Source organism: Heloderma suspectum, chromosome 4, assembly GCF_057233095.1.
Source record: "Heloderma suspectum isolate Gila_16-S chromosome 4, 16-S_ref, whole genome shotgun sequence".
Lineage (NCBI taxonomy): Eukaryota > Metazoa > Chordata > Lepidosauria > Squamata > Helodermatidae > Heloderma > Heloderma suspectum.
In genome coordinates this window covers 194,862,412-194,883,351 of record NC_139461.1, presented here as the reverse complement: position 1 = coordinate 194,883,351, position 20,940 = coordinate 194,862,412, and the positions used below count along the sequence as shown (strand labels likewise).

Genomic DNA, 20,940 nt, shown 5'->3' with positions numbered 1-20,940 from the left:
ATTGGTTCCATGTGTGGCTCTTCCTATTATGCTGAGATTTGGAGAGGCCATGTAAATCCCACCAAGGGCTTCTTCACATGGAGCTTTTATCCTGCTATTGAGAATCCTGACTTGGATTCCTGCATTGAGCAGGGGGTTGGACTCGATGGTCTTGTAGGCCCCTTCCAACCCTACCATTCTATGACTCTATCATTGCTCGCTCACAAAAGGTTGCGGGTCCTTTAGATGATGTCATGAACCTCCAGGGCGTGTCCTGCACTAAGGGCACAATCCTATGCAGATAGGTGGCCGCCCCCGAACTCGGAGGCGACCACCTATCCAATGCAGGGGAGGAGAAGCATGGAGTGCATTATTCCCTCCACGGTTCTCCTGCCCTGCATTTTCAGCTGTCTAGCCGCGGGAGGGCGGAGTGGGGGAGGAGGCTGCTGGACGACACATAGATTGTGTCATACCGGCATTTCTGCCCAGCCCACCCCGGAACGCTCCCTGGAATGCTCCGTTTTGGCAGATATCCTATGGCCGTCTAGCCGCTGACTAGCAGCCATAGGATTGCTCCCTAAATTACCTCAGATGGCTGGATGTGCCTGATCTCGTCTGATCTTGGAAGCTAAGTAGGGTCAGCCCTGGTTAGTACTTGGATGGGAGACCACCTGGGAATCAGGCTTCCTGCATCGAGCAGGGGGTTGGTCTTGTAGGCACCTTCCAACCCTATGATTCTATGATTCTATTCCATTTTTAAATAGATCGGAGATAATGAAGTATCAAATTACCCTACTTGTGTTTCGCCTGAGTTCTCCTGTGAAAAAGGAAAAGCTGCAAGAAGAGGAGCTAGATCAGAGAAATATGTGGAAGACTCAGATAAGGGGGAGAAGGAAGCATGTATAAAGGGGAGTCCCTTGTGATCCTGCATTTAAAACGGAAGCAGAAACCCCTGTTTTAAATGTGGGATTTTAGCCTGGTGTAGAGATGCTCCAAGAGCCTTCTGCACCTTAACTTCAAGCATTCCTGCACCACAAGCAGAAGAAGAGCTACATACGTGCTGGGGGCTTGGGAAGTTTGGTGCTGTAATGCTCCCGCAGAATTGCAGTGTCCTCAGAGGCTGCGAGTAGGGAAGGCTATACTGTGGTCCTTTAAAAAGCTACTCTGCATTCCGCTCTTCGCGAATGCGGGGCTCAGGGGTTTGGACTTGGTCTTAATAGTGTTTTTAACACTGAAGAAGCAACATAGTTGTCTCCATAAGCACTCGTGGTTCTTCCATTTTTAAAACACCGTCTTTGATTTCAAATGCCTTTGCCTCTTTCTGGGAATTATGCAAGTGGAAGATGTTGTACTTTGCGGAAGAACTGATCTTATAGGTATGTTTTCAAAGATCCACCTTCACAGCATTGTTATGTACCTTAGCTTTCACATTTTGATCTACTGATCCTAAATCTGAATAGGGGAAGCTTATTCAGCTGCCTTGTGCCAGTTTTTTGGTAGAAAGGCAGGGTACAAATCAAATCATAAAGAAAGCCTGGCATGTACATGCTGACTGAATTTCAAGCCTCCAGAGCTGATGACTGGCACATATGGATGATTCTGTATTTTCCAATGAGCACATGCCACGTACTTGAAGAGTGTATGTTTCGGTTAATTAATCCACAAATAGTGAAGTGCCAAAGAATACATTCTGATCTCAAAGAGATTTAAGCATTCAAGTGCCATTGAAATGAGCACTGATCATTCCTCGGAGTCTAGCTGTGAAATCCCTGGCAGATGAGAGAAGAACTGACCACATTGAAACCTAAAGAAAATTGCTTTTATCCTTGTGTGTGTGTAAACTTCAATTTGAAGACTATTTAAATCACCTGTGTGAAATGCAATGGTGAAGTGTTACAGAATTCTTGTGGCAAAGTAGACATCTGTAATAAATTTAACTGTTAAATGCAAAATTTAAAGAATGAAAGAGTTTCTCAGATCAATCTTGTGGTAAGACATGTGGGTATGTAATATTATCTAACCCTTTGTGCATGATCCTGCTAAATTTAACCATTTTGAAGTCCCACCGAAACCAGTGGGACAGTTTAAGCACTTTGAAGTCCCATGGATTTCAAAGTGCTTAATTTTGGCTCAGTTGGGCCCTTAAGTTGTTAGTGTGGACTAGGATTGATGGAAACCCCTAGGTCAGGGGTAGGAAGCCTGGAGTTCTCCAGCTGCTTTGAACTACAAAAGCCCCAGCCAGCATGGCCAGTGGTCAGGGATGATGGAAATTGTAGTCCAAAACATCTGGAGAGCACAGGCTGTCTTCCCCTGCTGTAGGCCATTAGCTTGTAGGAAATCTTAACGAACTAAATGCAGACTGCAGTCCTACACACCGGTAAGTGCCACTGAACTCAATGGGACTTCTGAATAGACATGCATAGGAGTGTTAATCTATAAAAGAAGTTCTTATGCCTGTCCCATTTAGCTATTTTTAAAATTATATTAAAAATACGATTGCCCTAACACTAGACTTTTCTAAATTAATTTGGTTCATAAAATTGTTTTGCATTAGAAAATTATCTTGCCTTGACAGAATTTAGCTATTTTTGCATTGAGCTTTACAAAGAGTTGTGTTATCCATTTTGCAAGCAAGATGCTACTAGTTTGTTGGATCAGTTAATGTCTAAAATGCTGGAAAACGCTCTTCTTGTAGGAAAAAAAGGTATAGGCGGCTGTTAATCTGACTGAGTCCTTAGCCTAAAGGTTTTGATTAGATTACAGATTGCCTCGCTTTGTCCAGAGGAATCAAATTTATCCAAAGGAATCAGATTCTGACAGCCTTCAGCTCAAGTAGTTTAATTTAAACATGTATTTTTTAACATTTTTTTTTTTAAAAAAACAATAACTGTGAATGTATGCAGCTGAAGATGTGTTCTGTGTAGCTTGGGGAGTGTCTCCACCAGCGATTTACTCCGAGATGGCTGCGTTTGCAGGCCGTTAGGGCTACATGACGTCATGACCAGCCAGCAGCCGCCCCGGAGCTTATCGGGGAAAAAATAGATTTCCTGAGACTACTTAAAGTCTGATTCTTTTCCTTAAGTCAGGTTCTCTGTGGTATAGTTGTTATGTGCTCCAACCCCTGCATTGACCTCGGGTATCCTAGCCCTGCTCCTCTGGTCTGCCTTTCACCATGACCCTGGTCAAGGGGTGTTTCCTGTCTCCTGTCCCTGTATTTCCCAGCACAAACCAAGTAGTGTCTACTGAGACATAACTCCCCTTCTGGTCAGTGAGGCTTGTCCCCCAAATGCGCACATCGGAAGTAACTAATTCACATCTTCGTTCCTGGCAGCATCAGATTAGAAAGGGGCTGGTTCCCCATCTGTGTTTCCCCTGCATGTCTTTCTAATTAGTGTCTACTCAAAAGTAACTCCCATTGTGCTCAGCGAGGCTTGTGATTAATGAGGAGGAAGGGGGGGAAGCCTCTCTTATTAGTTGAGAAGCCCCTGCAAGTCAGATGACATTCACTCCACCCCCACCCCTGTGGAAGTATGTTCTGTCAAGCGACTTAGAATGGTGTGATGCATTTGCTTGTGGAACCCTGCCTGGACCAAAACCGGCTCCTTGAAAAATGCTGGTAAGCCACTCCTTCCTTCTCCTTCCGTTGTTGTGGAGACACCTTATTGCCTCTACTCTATCAGGGTTGGGCAACTTGTGGTCTTCCTGATGTTTTGGCCTACAACTCCCATCATTCCCCAGTCCTGACTATGCTGGTTAGGGCTGATGGGATTTGTGGGCCAAAAAGCCTGGAAGACCACCAAGTTGTCCACCACTGCACTATATAGTTGTCCCCCATATACCTGAAGATGACTGCTATGTAACGTGCTTCCACTATATAGTTGTCCTCATAAAGACCACTTGCTCTGTGGTCTTCTGTTTATGGAACCGACGTGATTTCTGAGAGCCTGATTCTGTGGGTCCAACAGAACAACTGTACTCTAAGAACATAAGAATGTAAGAAGAGCCCTGCTGAATCAGACCAAGGGTCCATCTAGTCCAGCATTCTGTTCACACAGTGGCCACCAGCTACCCAGAGGAAACCCACAAGCAGGACATGAGTGCAATAGCACCCTTCTACCCATGTTCCCCCGCAACTGGTGTACATAGGCATACTGCCTCTGATTCTGGAGGTAGCATATAGCCATCAGGACGAGTAACCTGTCAGAGTGGAAACTGAGCCAATAGAGCCCCAGAGCAGTTCTGATTCTGAGTAGGAGTGCACGAAAGCCACTTACCTGGTCTCGCAGCTTGTTCGCGGTGGGGGGGAGGCGCTTCGCTGCTCTCCCCCCGAAGTTCAGGCCGGGGGGGGAGGCTTTCCGCCTCGCCCGACCGAAATTCAGGCCGGGGGGGAGGCTTCCCGCCTCGCCCGGCCGAAATTCAGGCCGGGGAGGAGGCGCCTCGCCTCGCCCGGCCGCAAAATAAAAAGTTTTTTTTAAAAAACGCCCCTGTGATAGGCTATGTGATGATTAACGTAGCCTATCACGGCTAGATCTGCAAAGTCAGCCGTGATAGGCTATGTAAATCGTCACGTAGCCTATCACGGGTGACTTAAAAAAAATTTAAAAAGCGCGTACGCAAATGGCGGCCCCCATAGGGAGCCACCATTCGCGTTCCTTATTTGGTCGCTGTAGTCTACATAAATCTTTACGTAGACTACGGCGAAAATAAGGGCAATGCAAATAGCGTTGCCCTTATTTTCGCCGTAGTCTACGTAATCTTTATGTAGACTACAGCAACCAAATAAGGAACGTGAATGGCGGCTCCCTATGGGGGCCGCCATTAGCCGTACGCGCTTTTTTTTTTTTTTTTAAGTCACCCGTGATAGGCTACGTGACGATTTACGTAGCCTGTCACGGCTGACTTTGCAAATCTAGCCGTGATAGGCTACGTTAATCATCACGTAGCCTATCACGGGGGCGTTTTGTTTGTTTTTTTACTTTTATTGGAATGGCGGCGGCAGCAGCCGGTCGAAAGACTGGCTGCCGCCCCCGCCCCTGACGAAGACCTGCCGAACCACCACCGGGACCCGCCGCCGGGAGGGACATTCGGGAAAGGTAAGTCCCGTCCCAGGGGGGGTGGGGGGGCGCGGAGAATTTCTCCCCGAAACTTCTTCGGGGGGCCGAACACGTTGGCGCTTGGCCCCCTGAAGTTTCGGGGAGAAATTCTCCGCCATCCCTAATCTGAGGAGGAACAGCAATCCGTGGGAGAGGAGCTCGCTCACTACATCTTGTGGAAGTGAATTCCATAGCTTAACTATGCAGTGTGTGAAGAAGTCCTTCCTTTTATCTATCCTGAATCTCCCGCCAATCAGCTTCATGGGATGACCCCGGGTTCTAGTATTATGAGAGAGGGAGAAAAAACTCTCCCTATCCATTCTGTCCACACAGTGTATAATTTTGTACACCTCTATTGTGTCTCCCCTTTTTTCTAAGCTAAGCAATCTTAGATATTGTAACCTTTCCTTGTAGGGAGGTGCTCCAGCCCCTTGATCATTTTAGTTGCCCTTTTCTTCACTTTCCCAACGCTACAATATCCTTTTTTAGGTGTGGTGACCAGAACTGTACACAGTATTCCCATAGCTTTGTATAAGAGGAGTATGATTTCGGCAGTTTATTTTAAATTCTTTTCCTAATTATGCCTAACATGGGATTTGTCTTTTTCACAGCAGGCGCACACTGGGTCAACATTTTTATCAAGCTTTCCACCACAACCCCAAGATCTCTTTCTTGTTCGGTCACCGCAAGCTCAGATCCCATCAAGTTATACTTGAAGTTGGGATTTTTTTGCCCCAGCGTGCATCACTTTACACTTGCTTACATTGAACCGCATTTGCCATTTTGATGCCCATTCTCCCAGTTTGGAGAGATCCTTTGAGAGCTCCTCGCAATCCCTTTTGTTTCGACCACCCTAAATAATTTGGTGCCATCAGCAAACTTGGCCACCTCACTGCTCACTTCTAATTCCAGATCAATTATGGATAAATTGAAAAGCATTGGTCCCAATACAGATTCCTGTGGGATCCCACTGTTTATATCCCTCCATTGGGAGAATTTGTCATTTATTCCTACTCTTTGCTTTCTGTACTTTAACCAGTTACTGATCCATAAGAGGACCTTTCCTCTTACTCTGTTACTGCTAAGTTTTCTCAGGAGTCTTTGGAGAGGGACTTTGTCAAAGGTCTTTTGGGAGTCCAAGTAAACAATCATCACCCTGTCCCAGCATACACCACTAAGCCAACAGTAACTGTGTTGCTGCCTCTTGAACCATAGACCCTTCTTAAAAGTAACAGCAGAGTTTGGAAACTCAGCCAGGATGTGTGTGCAATGTGCTAAAATGGAGAAAAAGTCAATGCCTCTGGAAGATTAGCACACTGAAGGCGAGCAGCATTTGCTGTTGGCTTCTTTTTGCCTCCTGTGTGTTTCTGAGGGTCTATGATGTCACCTGAATAAATTCATAAGTTAATGCTATTCTTTAAATGGGAAGCTGCTTTTTGTTATAATTGTTCTCTTATCTTCTACAGAATGAAACAGCTTTTCCTTTCCAATGCTAATGAGCTGCTCTCTACATCAAATGCTCCTTTGTTGACATGGAAATAAGGTTTATCTGATTGCTGGGAAGCCAAACATAGAGTGCAAACTCACCACTTGCAAACCCCTGATTTAGTCAAACTTCCATCATGTGCAAGTCAAAAGCATCCCTCAGTCTAAGAGCACACATCCTGTAAGCAAACAGCAAAACAAACCAAAGAGGCGGTAAACGTGGGTTCTGCAGAAAGTTAAACATCTTTTAACTAGGGACTTTATAATGCCAGATGAAAGACAGCTTATTAAGGTAGTGAAACAAGCTTTCAGCTGCAATTGATGCTAAAGGTCTCATGTGCAGCTGTGTTTGAGCATCATTGTAATCCTGTTGGTTTATTGCTGGTGGCCCCATAAATATGACTAATTAGAACTGGTGGTAAGAGACTAATGTTGGTGGCTTGTCTTTATTGGTTGTGTTTGTGTGTGTATTGCTTGCAGAGGAATAACTTGGGGGGCTTGTTGCTGATAATCTTGAGAGGTATAGTTTGGGACATTTTCACCTACAGAACCATGCTTGTAGCCAGAAATCTGTAGAGGGAGAAGTGAATGCCTGATATGCTCTTGAGAATTAAAAAGATACAAGACCGTCCTGCAACAAAATGTTGCAGTGTATATCCTTCCTCCTAAAAGGAATGCTCTTGTTCCAGGGTTCCAGGCAGCCATTCTCTCCAAGCAGGGCATTCCATCCTTTTCTTACATCCCCATTCTATTTTTTCTTTTGCAAATATTACTCTACTTTTGTGGCTACTGAGTGTGCTCAGTCATCATTGGCCTGTTTTGGTTTTTCCCCCCTCCCTAAGATATTTTTTTTTTAAATACATTTTTATTTGTACTTCTGCAAATCCTGAGGTTTCCTCAAGCATGCTGAGACCTCCCTCTTGTTTCTCAGTGGCCCTGTTTTGGCTGCATTCTTGTGGGCACTCACCACCTGAGTTTGCCATTGAAATTTGTGATTTTTGTGTATAAAATGTAGAAAATAAATAAAACCCCAATTTTAAAGAGCTGACCTGTGTTGGGGCGTAGTATGCATCCTTTGGAAAGTTTTTGTGTGGATTGCATGCAACAGCCAAGAAGGCCCTGCACTCTACGAATGCAGATTTCACTTCCCATGTGGAGCAAAGCATTAGCTGGTGACTTTGAGCTTTTCTACATGGAGCTGTTAATCCGCTGTATGTATTTTCGGTTTTGTTGCAGAACTGAGATCCAAGCACTACACGAAGAGCATTTTCTTTCCTGCTTTTCCACTACATAACCTCGAGGTGGCACTGTGGCATAGCAGAATAGTGCAAATACACAAGAGGAATCACACTTCCTTTCTCTTTCACAATTAAATGCCACATTTTCGTTGCTCTAAAAAAACTCACGAAAAGTGCTCATTAGACACAGAAGTGAAACTAGAGGGTCATGAAGACATCTAAAGAACCTGTAAACACCTGTGAGTAGGGAATGACAAGCATACGGTAAATGCCTTGTGTAGAAAAGCCCTTAATACGAGATAAGGTTCTTCTGCTATAGAAGAGTGAATCCCATAATACCAATAGTATTTATGCATACGTTACTTTTGCGTTAACTCTATAGTATTGTTAACTCTGATATGCTGTAATTGCAAACAAATGCTGTAGGGCTTGGTTGTGTATTCATTCTCTACAATAGTAGAGAATATCCATGGTATAGCATGAGTTACATAACTATGAGCAAAAAACTCATGATGCCGGGTTTTTTTACTTCTGTCCCTCTAGATGTTGTTTGACTGCAACACCCACCTTCCCTTACCATTGGCTATGCTGGCTAGGGCTGATGGCAGTTACAGTCCAACAACAACTGGAGGGTCACAAGTTGACTACCCCAGTTTAGGCCAATGGTCTTAAACTTTCCAGACCCTGAATCCAGTTTCAGCCTCACTCTGCAACATGGAGCCCATTATCTGTCCCTTTGTCTCTCTCTTTCCACTTTGGTCTGCTCTTGTAGAGACATAGGGCTTCTTCACATGTAGCTTTTATCCTGCTTTTGAGATTGCTCACTCATGGAAGTTTGCGGGCCCTTTAGACGATGTCATGAACCTCCGGAGCATCTCCTGCACTAAATGACCTTTATTCCTTTTTTAAATAGATCAGAAATAATGAGGTTTCAAATTACTCCGCTTGTGTTCCACTTCAGTTCCCTCCGTGAAAAAGGAAAGCCACAAGAAGAGGAGCTAGACCAGTGAAATGTATGGAAGACTCAGATAAGGGGGAGAAGGAGGGGGAAAGGGGAGGGGGAAAAGGAAGCGTGTGAAAAGGGAGTCAGTTGTGATCATGCATTTAAAATGGAAGCAAAAAGCCCCATTTTAAATGCGGGATTTTAGACTGGTGTAGAGATGCTTATAATGCTTAACCATCGTTAGCCTTAATCTTGCTGGTTAAGATTCCAAAGTTGTAGCTTGCCAAGTTGAGCCCTGTCCCCAGAGCAGGTGTCGGCAGACTTCAAGCTTGTGGAATCTACTTCATTGTTTTTAGTAGAACCCCAAGATCTGCAAACTAGAGGCTGGTGCACATGACATGTGCTTAGAATTCAAATTCTGGGCCCATGAATTTGTTTTGAGTACCAGAACTGTTCAGTTCACAGTCCATTCAAACAAAAATCCACTTATTTCAGTGTAATGGGGGAGGAGGTCTTTTTGTTGCTAAGTTACTTTGTAGCTGCTATTGTTAAACAATTGGGAGTCAGAAATTCTTGCCAATCTGCTGCAGATCACCCAGAGATCTACTAGTAGATCCAGATTTACCTTATTCCCAGCTCTGCTCTAGAGATAGCAGAAGATGCTGCTTGTGATTTTGTGGCAAGGTGCTATTTTAGTCATGGTTTGTTCAGTGCAGATGTAATGCTGAGCACTCTCTTTTAGCACCAGTGTGACACCCTTCCACTTCCCTTGTCTTGTATCCTAGCCAGGATGGAAGCTGTGCATGATCCAAGCATAATTTATGTGATTGTGACACATCAGGTGAACATGAGAATTTATCTCATGTTCATCTCATTATGGAATTTGTAGAGTTTAAGGGTGCAATCCTATGCATGTATAGACAGACAAAAGTCCTACAACTCCCAACATCCCTCAGCCAGCCATGCTGGCGGAGGAAAGCTGGGAGTTGTAGAACTTATGTCTGTTTAAACATGCATAGGATTGCATCCTAAAAGAATCTGTTTTCAAACAATTTGGGGAGGCTGGAAGCAGAGAATTCCTTATCAGACGGGGTCCAGAGAAAATAACGTATTTTTAAGTTGGATATCTAGTTACAAGCACAAGACCAACTTAACAAGTGTCTTCTGTGAAGATGCCTGTAGGAGATTAGCTTGTCATTCAGCACAATCTTAAACGTGTTTACCCTGAAGTAAGATTCTCTGATTTCAATGGGACTTACATGGGAATAAGTGTGTAGAGCAGGGATGGGGAATGTGTGGCCCTCCAGATGTTAAGACTGCAACTTCCATCAGCCCTATCCAATATAGCCAATAGTGAGGGATGATGGGAGTTGTAGTCCAACAATATTCGGAGGACTACACATTTCCCATGTGTGGCATAGAGGATTACAGCCTTAGACAAACCAACTCTTTCACAGCCGGTCCTCTTCATTCGTATTACAGAAGAAGATAAATGTGTAATATCTGCTTAATACTACACAGCCATAAAGCTGATTTACAAGGTATAGTTGTTCGGTTCCTTTCCAAAGGATGCTGAAACTGCCTAGTGACTCTTTATTAATAGGCATTTGGTAGAAGGGCAAACTCTGTGCCTGGGGAACAATTTGAATCTCTATATAAAATAGCATAGCTGCCCCTCTGTTCTTTTAAACAAGGCTTCTGCAGATTTAATCTTTTTTTCTAAACCAAGTAATTGCATCTCCCTGCCCCCCTATATATACACATGCAATTTACTTAAGTTCACAGTAGATCTTTCAAGAGGCACATTAATATTGAATTCAGTATTCTAGGTTAAATTACCACTTAGAAAATGAAAGATAGTTCCCACTTTCCATATAATAATTAGACTCTTCTTCAACTCCAAAGGGGAAAAAGATGTGTGGTTTTTTCACTAGTGAAGCTAGCTGTCTTCTTGTAAAGTTAATAATGCACCATCGTTCTGTAGTCAGTGTTCACAAATTTGCTATGGATATAGGAAATATTGTGGTGTGTGTGTGTATAATATATATATATATATATATCATAAGGGATTTAAAATAAATGTGTTCAGGATGCAGGAATAGCCAGCAAGAGGATTAGAATGACCCATTTGCACTTTGTCAACAACTCAGGTCCCTGAATTGTTTATCGCGAAGTCCCTGAATTGTTTAGTGTGACATCTGAACCTGGAACTCTGGGTTGTTTGAGTACGAATAACCTAGAGTTTGAACCCATGGCTTGCTTGAAAGCAACAATGAAGGACGTGTGCTAATAGTCTCATTACTGCTTGGCAGGATGATACAGCTACCTCGGGGTGAGGTGAGGAGAAAACTTGCCCCAGGGTAGTTTGGTCATCTCTCGCTTATGCAGATGAACAGTTTACTCCTGAGGTAGCTTGGTTATCTGTACCCCCCACTTCTGCCAAGTGTTATAGCTCATCAGGTACAGATCTGTAGCACAATGTGTGGTAGAAAACACAGTAAAACGGTAGTCTTGTGTGTATCAATTTCCGGCTCTTACGGTTCTGAAGAAGTATGACAGCCATTGGTGCAATCCATATGTTATTGGAACTTTTGGTGAAGCTCTTTGTTTACTTCATGAGTGGGGAATTTCTTTCAACCCAAGGGCCAAATTCCATTTTAGAGAAGTTCTTGGGGCCCGCATTCCAGCAGTGGGCAGGGCTGAATGCAAATGGGGTAGAGCCAAAGGCAAAATGGGTGGAGCCAAAATACAAAAAATGCCAGTATATTGTAACTTGAAGCTCTTAACTACCAGTAACTAAGTCTTAGGGGAGGCATTCAACCTTTAGGAATGAGGGAAAGATATGCATAAGCTGGGAAATAAATGATTGGTGGTTAGGGGAAAGGGGGTTGTCCTGTTCAACCTGGGTCAAGGCACCCAGAGGGCTAAAACCAGCAAGGTACATACAGGCAAGGACCTGGCAAGTCAGGGCCAAGCCAGGCCAGGCCAGTATAAGGGTGCTGAATAGCTGGGCAAGTTGGACCAGGCAGGGTCTTCCAAGACCTTGGCTAGCTCCCAGTTAGCTGAGATTCAAGCAAGGAGAACTGTTGACACAGCAACAGTCGAAGGCTTTCTGAAGCCTTATAAAGGCCAGCAGCTCAAGACCTGCAGTTAACTCCATCCCCTCAGAGAAGTAGTTTGTTTCTTAAAGGGCTACTGCCTGATTTGTAGCCACTGGCTCCTACGGGGTGGGGGTGGTAAAGGCTGTAATGGGGAGTGTCTTCTGCACCAGAGGAGTCAGGAAGAGGCACATCCTCTGGTCTGGGAGGCCCTGGCCTAGTGGGGACTGGATTAATGGAGGGAGTCTCCTCTGCCTCAGAGTCCTCTTTGCAGCCAGAAGACTGGTCAAGGCTAGGGAACATGCTAGGGGTGGGGCCAGGGGGAAGGGGGTGGGGCGATCAGGGGAACACTGGAGGGCCGGATTTGTCCCCCAGGCCTGAGGTTCTCCACCACTGATTTACTTGAATGGAGCTGACAGCACCTCTTATTTTCTATAAAAGCCTACAAGGTCAGTGGAAAACAAATATAAAACTAATTACGATTATCAAATGGTATGGTTTATTTATTTATTTATATTATATTATATTTTTATACCGCTCAATAGCCGAAGCTCTCTGGGCGGTTCACAAAAATTGAAAACAAACTACAAGACAATAAAGTACAGATGATACAGTACAGTATTATAAACTATAATATAAAAATAATAATGAAACAGGAGCTAGCAGCCGCGCAAACATTTAAAATATAAAACCAGATATAAAGCAAACTGAAAAACTGAAATGTCTGGGAGAATAAAACGGTCTTCACCTGGTGTAGGGCTGACCCACAGTTTCATATTTGGGGTTCATAAATCCATGGAAAGGGCTTCAGTCACGTTGTCAGTTTATTTTCAATACATGTGGGCATTTTGATCATCCAGACTGAATATGTGCCATTCTCTGTCTTAAAATGAATGTGATACTTCAAACGTGTCCATGTGCAGCATATGTTAGTTATAGAAATGGCAGATAAATGGAAATTAACAGAGACTCTCCAGTTCCTATGCGTCTATTGTGGCTTTTTGTGTTGTTTTCTCAGCTTTGCAGTAGTGATGCATCGCCACTAGGTCCAAAAAGGAGGAAAAATAACATATTGATTTTGTTCTCAATCTCTTTTGCAGAGATCAGAATACTATGGATCCAACTATGGAGTATGTAAAGGTATGAAAAATCACTTCATTACTTCCAAGCCTTCATAAAGAAAAAAGCTAAAAATCACTGTCTTATTAGTAAATGCCAATAATTCCAATAAAGTTTATTTTCTCCAGTTCATTATACCACCATGTTATGGTGGGTTGACTCTTTGGAAAGAAAGGGGTACCTAATTAGATTGCTTGAAGAAAGCAAGGTCAGTTTGTGACCTTAGTAATTAATCATCACTGTCACTAAGGGCTCTTTCATTTTCTTCTGATTATATTCCAACATTAAGGCTGTTGCATCAGAATGGGAACATTTTCTTTTGGTAATTTGATCTTTAACGTGTTTCTTTTTCACAAACCACATTGATATAAATGGAAGGTACACTTGATTACAGACTCCCAAACACTGATATCCCCCACCCCTCAATAGAAAAAGGAGCATCTAGGAAAACTGGAGGGACTGATGAGACAGAGCTGGAAAAGTATGGTTCCTTTTGTGGGACACTGATGGTCATTATATAGAAAGATTAAATAATATTATAGATTTGTAAAATGCCAGGCAACACAACTGTTTTATGACTGTGAAACTTCCAGTCATTCAAAACAATACAATCTAAAGTCACTGACAGTGCAATCCTATATGTATCTATTCAGACATGAGTTTTGATAAGTTCAGTAGGACTTACTGTGAAGTAAGTGTGTAGAGGATTGCTGCCTTAATTTTGTTGCACTAACAGCTGTGACAGTCTTCCCCAATATGGTGTCCTCCATATGTTTTGAACTATAACCCCCATCAGCCCCAGCCAGCATGGCCAATTACCAGGGATGGTGGGAGTTGTAGTCTAAAACATCTGGAGGGCACCATGTTGGGGAAGGCTGAACTATGGGAATACCTCTGCATTTTTTAGCTATCTTTTCTTTTCAGTGCACATATCTTATTCTAGAAAGCTTTACAAAAATTACATCTTCACTTTCTTGGTTTAGATAATTTCAGGTATAATTCATACTACACAAATGTTAAGTCAGTTTTGATACATAATGAGGCCACCACGTGATGGCTTTTCTGAATGCCCAAGGCCTGGTTTTTAACACAGGCTGACTTGTTACCACATCATTCTTGGAACTTCCTGCCGTGGCATGGCTAAATGTTATGCCACACTGAAAAATCAGGTGGTGCAGCTCTTGCTGGGCTGTACCATTTTAGGCTGCAAGTGGGGTGACAGTATGTTTAAATTTTCCATTGTATAAAAAAATCTGAGGTAGAAAAAATATTATTGTAGGGAGAATGCTAGACTAGAAACTTTTTCCATGACATGCTAGTTTTCTACCTGCAGGGAGCATTTGTTCCTTTTAAAAACAACAACAACAACAATGGGGAGTATTCAAACATTACACCTTGCTAGTTGGCAATCAGAATAGTGCAGTACAGGAAAAACTGCACTATGTCACTCTCCTGAGTTGTATGTTTCAGCAATATTCCATAAGTGGTAGCATTCACTTGAAATGGTAAGCCAGGATTCTGGGCCACCATTCACACAGCCCATTTGCTCTTGCTTAGCTTCTCCTGCTAGTGTGAGCAGCTAAACAAATTAAAAAATGGTTTGTTTAGCTTGTTGTCGGAAACTTGGATCCTGGCTTTTCACTCCTTTTACAGGCCAGGATTATAAACCAGGGTTTGATTTTTGCTTATGAATCCTGGCTTGTTTGGGAGCAACAAACCAGGATCCCAGGTTTGGATAACATGCTGAACAAACCATTTCTGCTTTGTTGAGCCACTCACGCTAGTAGGAAGAACCAAGCAGGAGTGAATGGGCATGCAACTCATTCATGGTAAGCCAGGATTCACCAGTATCCTGGCTTATTGTAACCTGTGAATGCAGCCATTGTTACACTCAAATTTGCATGAATCATCCCCATCAAGTGATGATAAAATAATAAAAAATAAAATTGTTTTATTGAAATTACTTTCTGAATTGGAATGGTATGCAGTCATCCATAAACAGTCCCAAGGGTGCTGAGAATTGCTGAGCAACCAATTCTGTTAATACCTCTTTTTCTGTTTTCATTTTAGACTTGCATAATAAGTGTACTGAGGCACAAAGTCTGCTTGTTCTCCTTGAGCTCAGAGATTTAAACCACACTCAGGATTGTCCATTAGTGATCTCCTTTATTTCAGATAATCTTGGGCATGTGTCTTTTCTAGAAGGAAATGACCATGATAAGCAGTAAGCTATAAAAATAACCCTTACGCTGTAATTCTGTGCATATTTACTTATGTGCAATTACCATTGAAATCAGTGGAACTTCCAAGTAAATGGATCATGCTGTTAGATGGCAATAAATCCCACCACAGCAATTGCGTCTTCTACCCCCAACAGATTACAATTCAAGGATATTGGAACAGGTGGTTTTAAATGGTTCCATATACAACGAGAAGGGTTTGGTTGTTCCCAGCCTGTTCCTAAAATGTCTGTAGAGTCTTGTGGCAAGAACTGTTGCAGGGATGAATAATGTCTCGGGGCTTGAGAGGACATGCACGACTTTATAGTCGCATATGTACAATCAATGGATTTCACAGACGTCTGGGTAAACTGTTCATTGGCTTAAGGCTGTAGGTCAGAGGTTCTCAGACTTCGACCTAGCAGGCCAAATCCAAGTCAGGAAATCTAACTTTGGAAGTGTAACTAGTGGGGTGTCAATGTGATAGTTTCTCCTGGTTTGGGGCAGTTCAGCAACGGTTCTCTACAAAATACATAATGACATGAAGCAATGACATACTGTTGGGTAGGCAAATGGTAAAGCATGCAAGGCCCATTATGGTATGGATGCTGCAGCTGTACTGTAGAAGTACAACAGAGAATTAGGATTGGGTACAGCTAGGGATGTCGAATAAATCTGCAATAGCACTTAATGAGTTTGAATTTTCATGAACCTAACCCACGGATATTGCAGCGGAATGGCTTTTCCACTGTCGGGTGGATTCCACGGACTTACAAAACAATTTTCTAACTTTCCCAAATTTTGCAGAAATTTTGTCATAGAAAAATACACAACATTTTAAAAATGGCCAAAATGTGCATTTTCCCCATAGGCTGAAGCGTGAAGATGTGCATTTTGGGAAATTTGTGCATTTCCACACATGCAAATTCGCACCAATGAGAATTCATGCAAATTCGAAAACAAAAAAATCCACCTGACAGTCCGCAAAACACAGACAGAACAGATTTTAGAGAATCCATACATCCTTAGATACAGCATTCTGCATCATCTGTATCTTGGTTTGATTTTTTTTTCTTTTTAAAGGAAGGTTTCTCAGCTCTTAGAGCTGCACTCAGCTTGGAAAGTTGAGGGCAATGGCTAGTGGGCACTTGAGAGTGAGACGGATTCCCAGTGATGGTAGGCAGGCCTGGCAAAATTGTTTGTCCTTTCCCATAACCAGGAGAAGTAGAATACATAATCCAAAGCAAGGAATACATGCAAATTGACCTGGAAGTTCCCACAGTCTTGTGGGGAGGCCCTGCTCCATATTCTTACTATGGTAGAGGCTTGGTCGATGGTCACACAAGAGAGAGGGCCTTTTCTATGGCTTTAATACTCTTTGGTTTATCTGCTAAACCCAAGTCTGTTTTATTGTTTTGTTATTTTATGAAATTTTGCTGTCTTTTATAGCTGGTTTTAATGGTTGAGTGGTGCACAAACCCTAGAAGGCTGGGATGTAAATAAATAAAGGATGCCAGTTGGAGGATTTGCCTTTTACCCCCCTTTAAAAAAAAAAAAATAATAGAATGTTTATAGGTGAAGTATAAACCAAAACACATGTCCTACTCAAACACCAGTTTGTTCAAACCTTAAATTAGCCTATCACAGTCATTTTCATATTTCATAGCATGCAGTGGTACAGGATCCAGCAGAATTCCGTACAAGTTCTTACTGGAAGAAAGATCCCGACATTCAGATTGGGCCAACTGTAGAGGAATGTGTCTAGGTCTGCTGATTGACATCAGGTGAAGACACAGGCTGATGTTGGTTAAGAACAGGTGTACGTGAATTATGTTCTTGCCATTCCTATGTAGATCTGTTTGAGATTCTCTTTGTGTTGGTTTGTGTCTTTCACATGGACTTGGCCATTGACTGGCCGTGCTTCGAAATGTCAGTGTCAGAGGGTGAATGTGGCCATTTGCCAAGTGGTAACCTACCCTGGTGTGCAAGTTCTCACTCGCAAGCTGGTATAGTCCTATCAAGTGGGGAGAAGAGTCTTACCCCGCATCCAGATTGCTTGTCAGTTGCAGAAGTATAAGATCCTCTTCACATATTGGTAAGACAACCAGCTTGCCAAGTAGTTACATGCATACCACGGTAAGTTACCATTTTGTAAATGCTAATATGTATGTATTAGCGCTAAACAGAATGAAGGGGAATTCACTGTGGTCTTGCCAAATCTATTTGAGTGAAGATGAAACGCATGTTGGCCAGTTTCAAGCAATAATAATTACATCCTGTGTTGCATCTACATAAATAAACAGAGCCAAGCTGTGTCCGCCATTTAAACCCTATTTACAGTCTGCTTTTGAACAATACCTTTGTTGTAGATTTGCGATATCATTTTACCTTTCATCGTCTGTTCTTTCCCTTTGTTTTGACAAACGCTTCTGTGTCTCTGAAGCAAATGATTAGCTGCGCTTTAGATTTAAATTAAGTGATCTGTCTAGAGATGCCATGCTAGAGAGTGAAAGCAGAAGGAATGAATTTTACTTCCTATTAATGTTGCTCAGAGACACATGAGAACTCGAGATATTTTTAGCCTACTCATTTGTAACATAAATTCTAGAGGGGAATCTTTCTTTTTTTAAATGGCTCTGCAAAATAGCATTTGTAATAGCTGAATGCAAATGAATGCTTTTTTATAACATCCATAAAGTATTGATGCATTAGGTCATTCTGCAGCTTAAAAAGGAGGCTGCTAATTATACAAAAGCTGGGTCCCGTGAACAAGCGAATGTACTGAGAAGTGGCTGCATGATTAGAAGTCTTCTTTTGTTCTGTTAGGACTACTGAAACTCTCTGGTCACAGTTAAATAGCTCTTTTAGAACTGGCTTTTATTCCCCAAGTGAAAACAGGCCAATCCGCTTTAGGCTGGCTGCTCACAAGAAGCAATGGAAGCAATTTTGTATTTAGATTTTTTTTTTTAAGATCAAGTAATGAAAAGAGAGGGAGATGCTTTTTAATGAGGCAAAACAACTGCAATAGTTGACATACCTTGAGAAAGAGAGAGAGATTTATTTTGGGACAAAGAGAAACTAGGCCAGCCTTGTCCAACCTCACAGGTGGGCAGCTTGTGGCTCTACAGAGGTTTTGGTCTACAACTCCCATCATCCCTCACCATTGGCTAGGCTGGCTAGGGCTGATGGGAGTTGTAGCCAAAACATCTGGAGGGCCACATGTTGTCCATCTCTGCCCAACCTTGTGCTCTCCAGGTGTGCTGGACTTCAAACCCAAGCCTGCATGCCTAATAGTCAGGGATGATGGGAGTTGTAGTCCAACACATTTGGAGGGCACCAGGTTGGAGAAGGCTGAACTAGGCAGATAAACTGGCTGCAAGAGAATTTGTTTTGCTTTACTGAGATTGCATACGCACAATCTAACATGCCAACTCCCTGTGGTGGAGAAAAGATCAAACGGTACCAGCTGTGAATTTGGAAGGAGAGAGTATTAAAGCATTTAGAATAAAATTTGTAGAATCTCGGTCTAGCATGGCTCCCTCCCTCCTCACCCACTGACAATATTGAAAATGTGTTTTAAATAGAAGAGGGCTTGTTTCTAATGTGCCAGGAACTTAAGGAAGAGGGAAGAATGTATTCATCTCTTCCTTAAAAGGAAGCATTTTCATCGAATACTAGAGCTGGGCACAATGTTTGAAAAGTAGTGCTTCACAGATGAGTTAGGGGAGAATCACTTGATGGGAAGAATTACCAGATTGATGATGATTTTCCAGGATGATGATAGTCAGAAAGCACAGTCTTAGTTTTTTTCCACCCACATGGATAAGGGCAACCATGGTGGTGTAATGCTCCAGAAACTTGAATGAAGGAAATGGAGCTTCACCAAAATACAGCAATCCCAAACATAGCCATGTCAAATTGTACTTCTTTCTGGAAATCTTTATTCTTGACTTCTTTATCTTGTCTGCACAAGAACCTTGAGACTTTCCAGTTGATGGCAGCAATGTCAAATTTAATTCTAAGATGTAAAGATAACCACTAGCTTAGATGACATTCAAAAGTGGATTGGACAAATTTGTGGATTATAAGCCTAATCAGTGGATACTAGACCAAATGCTGTCTCCAGTATCCGTATGCCTGTGAATACCCAGTTGCTGGGGAACAACTTGTGGGCTTCCCACTGGAATCTGGTTGGCCACTGTGGGAGACAGGATGCTGGACTAGATAGGCCTTCTGGTTTTTTATGTTGCGAATGAAATTGTAACTGGCTGCAGCTACATTTCATTGCTTTGTTATGCCTTAAGAGGTTCCTGGCATCCTTCTTTCCTTTGTAACAGCAGTTCTCAAATATTTTAATCTGTCTCCATATATGTTTTGTGTGTGTGTGTGTGTGGGGGGGCTTCGTATGTACTGATTCAGCCCATCTAATGTCCACATAGAGTTTAAGATTTGTCCTGGAACACAGGAAGCTGCCTTATACTGATTCAGACTCTTGGTCCATCTAGCCTAGTATTATTAACACTGATTGTCAGTGGCTCTTCAAGGTTTCAGGCAGGATTCTTTCCCAGCCCTACCTGGAGATGCTGGGGATTGAACCTGGGACCTTCTGCATGCAAAGCAGGTGCTCTACCACTGAGCTATGGCCCCTCCCTTAAGGTCTCATTATGGTCCACCTGACAGACTGAGATAAGATACTGGGCACAGAGGGTGGAGTCCATCATACCCTCCAAAATTTTACTGATTACAGAAGGGGCATTCTAATGTGCTTCTAACACCCATATTCGCACACCAGGAATCACTGCCCAAATGCGCACACACATATGTAAATATCCACTTGGTTAAAAATTGCTGAATTGTTGTTCTCTGCTGTTGCTCACTTATTCTACAATAGTTTGACTGAACTGGTTTTCCAACAAGATGACTCACTGAATTGATCATAACAGTTTTACTTTAGTAAAAACCCAAGATTTTAATCTCACAATGGATCGATCTTGTTGTACTTATTATGGGCAATCTGTACACATGCAGCAACGTTAATTGTTTGCTTAGGCAGTTATCTGAGGGGGGTTGAGCAGGGAGCACTAGCCTATTGTGTCCTGTGTTTGTGCAGTTTCATACATGTATGCTACTATAGTGTAGAACACGTACACTTGAGCCTAGACAAACACCCTCAATCAAAGGTTTAATTTCTAGTGTGAACTGAAGCCTGAACATCTCTAGTGCACAGGCAAACAACATTTTAAAAAGATGCTCCCAAAATGCCCTCCAAAGGCAAAATATTGATTTTACCAGGGATGGGCAAAAGAGGGACTATTCCTAGTAAACAGTCCACAAATTCCAGTTTATGTATGGTCCATAAACTGAGAAAGATGCATGAAACCCATACAACAGGGGACTCCAGCTAGCATGGCCAATGGTTAGGGATTAAGGGAATTATAGTTCAACAGCATCTGGAGGGCCACATATTTCCCATTCCTGCCATACAACATGATACTGTTTCTGGCAATGATTATTTCACCTCTAGTCGTATGTTAAGGAAGCAAACTGGGAGTACTGTCATTCCCCTCATGATGCATTGGAAGAAATTCCATGGGCAGAGTTCTATATCGATTGAAGACCCACTTGTCAGTTTGGCCTTCTGTCTCAGCAGGTACCATCCATTAAGCTCCTCTTGACACTTTATCTTCATTGCCCATTGACTGCCCACCCTCAGTCTCATAACCCTCCCATCCAGTTCCTGCATCTCATTTTTTACTCTCTCCTGAC

General features: G+C 42.7%; 1 protein-coding gene across 2 annotated transcripts in view; it reads left to right on the top strand.

Moving 5' to 3' along the window:
* Positions 1-20,940, top strand: part of BCAR3 (BCAR3 adaptor protein, NSP family member) — a 195,204-nt gene that overhangs the window by 106,270 nt on the left and 67,994 nt on the right. For both annotated transcript variants that reach the window (XM_084851785.1, XM_084851786.1), the window contains one exon: positions 12,937-12,976. In XM_084851785.1, the coding sequence (XP_084707911.1) occupies positions 12,937-12,976 (40 nt within the window). The remainder of the gene's footprint in view (positions 1-12,936; positions 12,977-20,940) is intronic.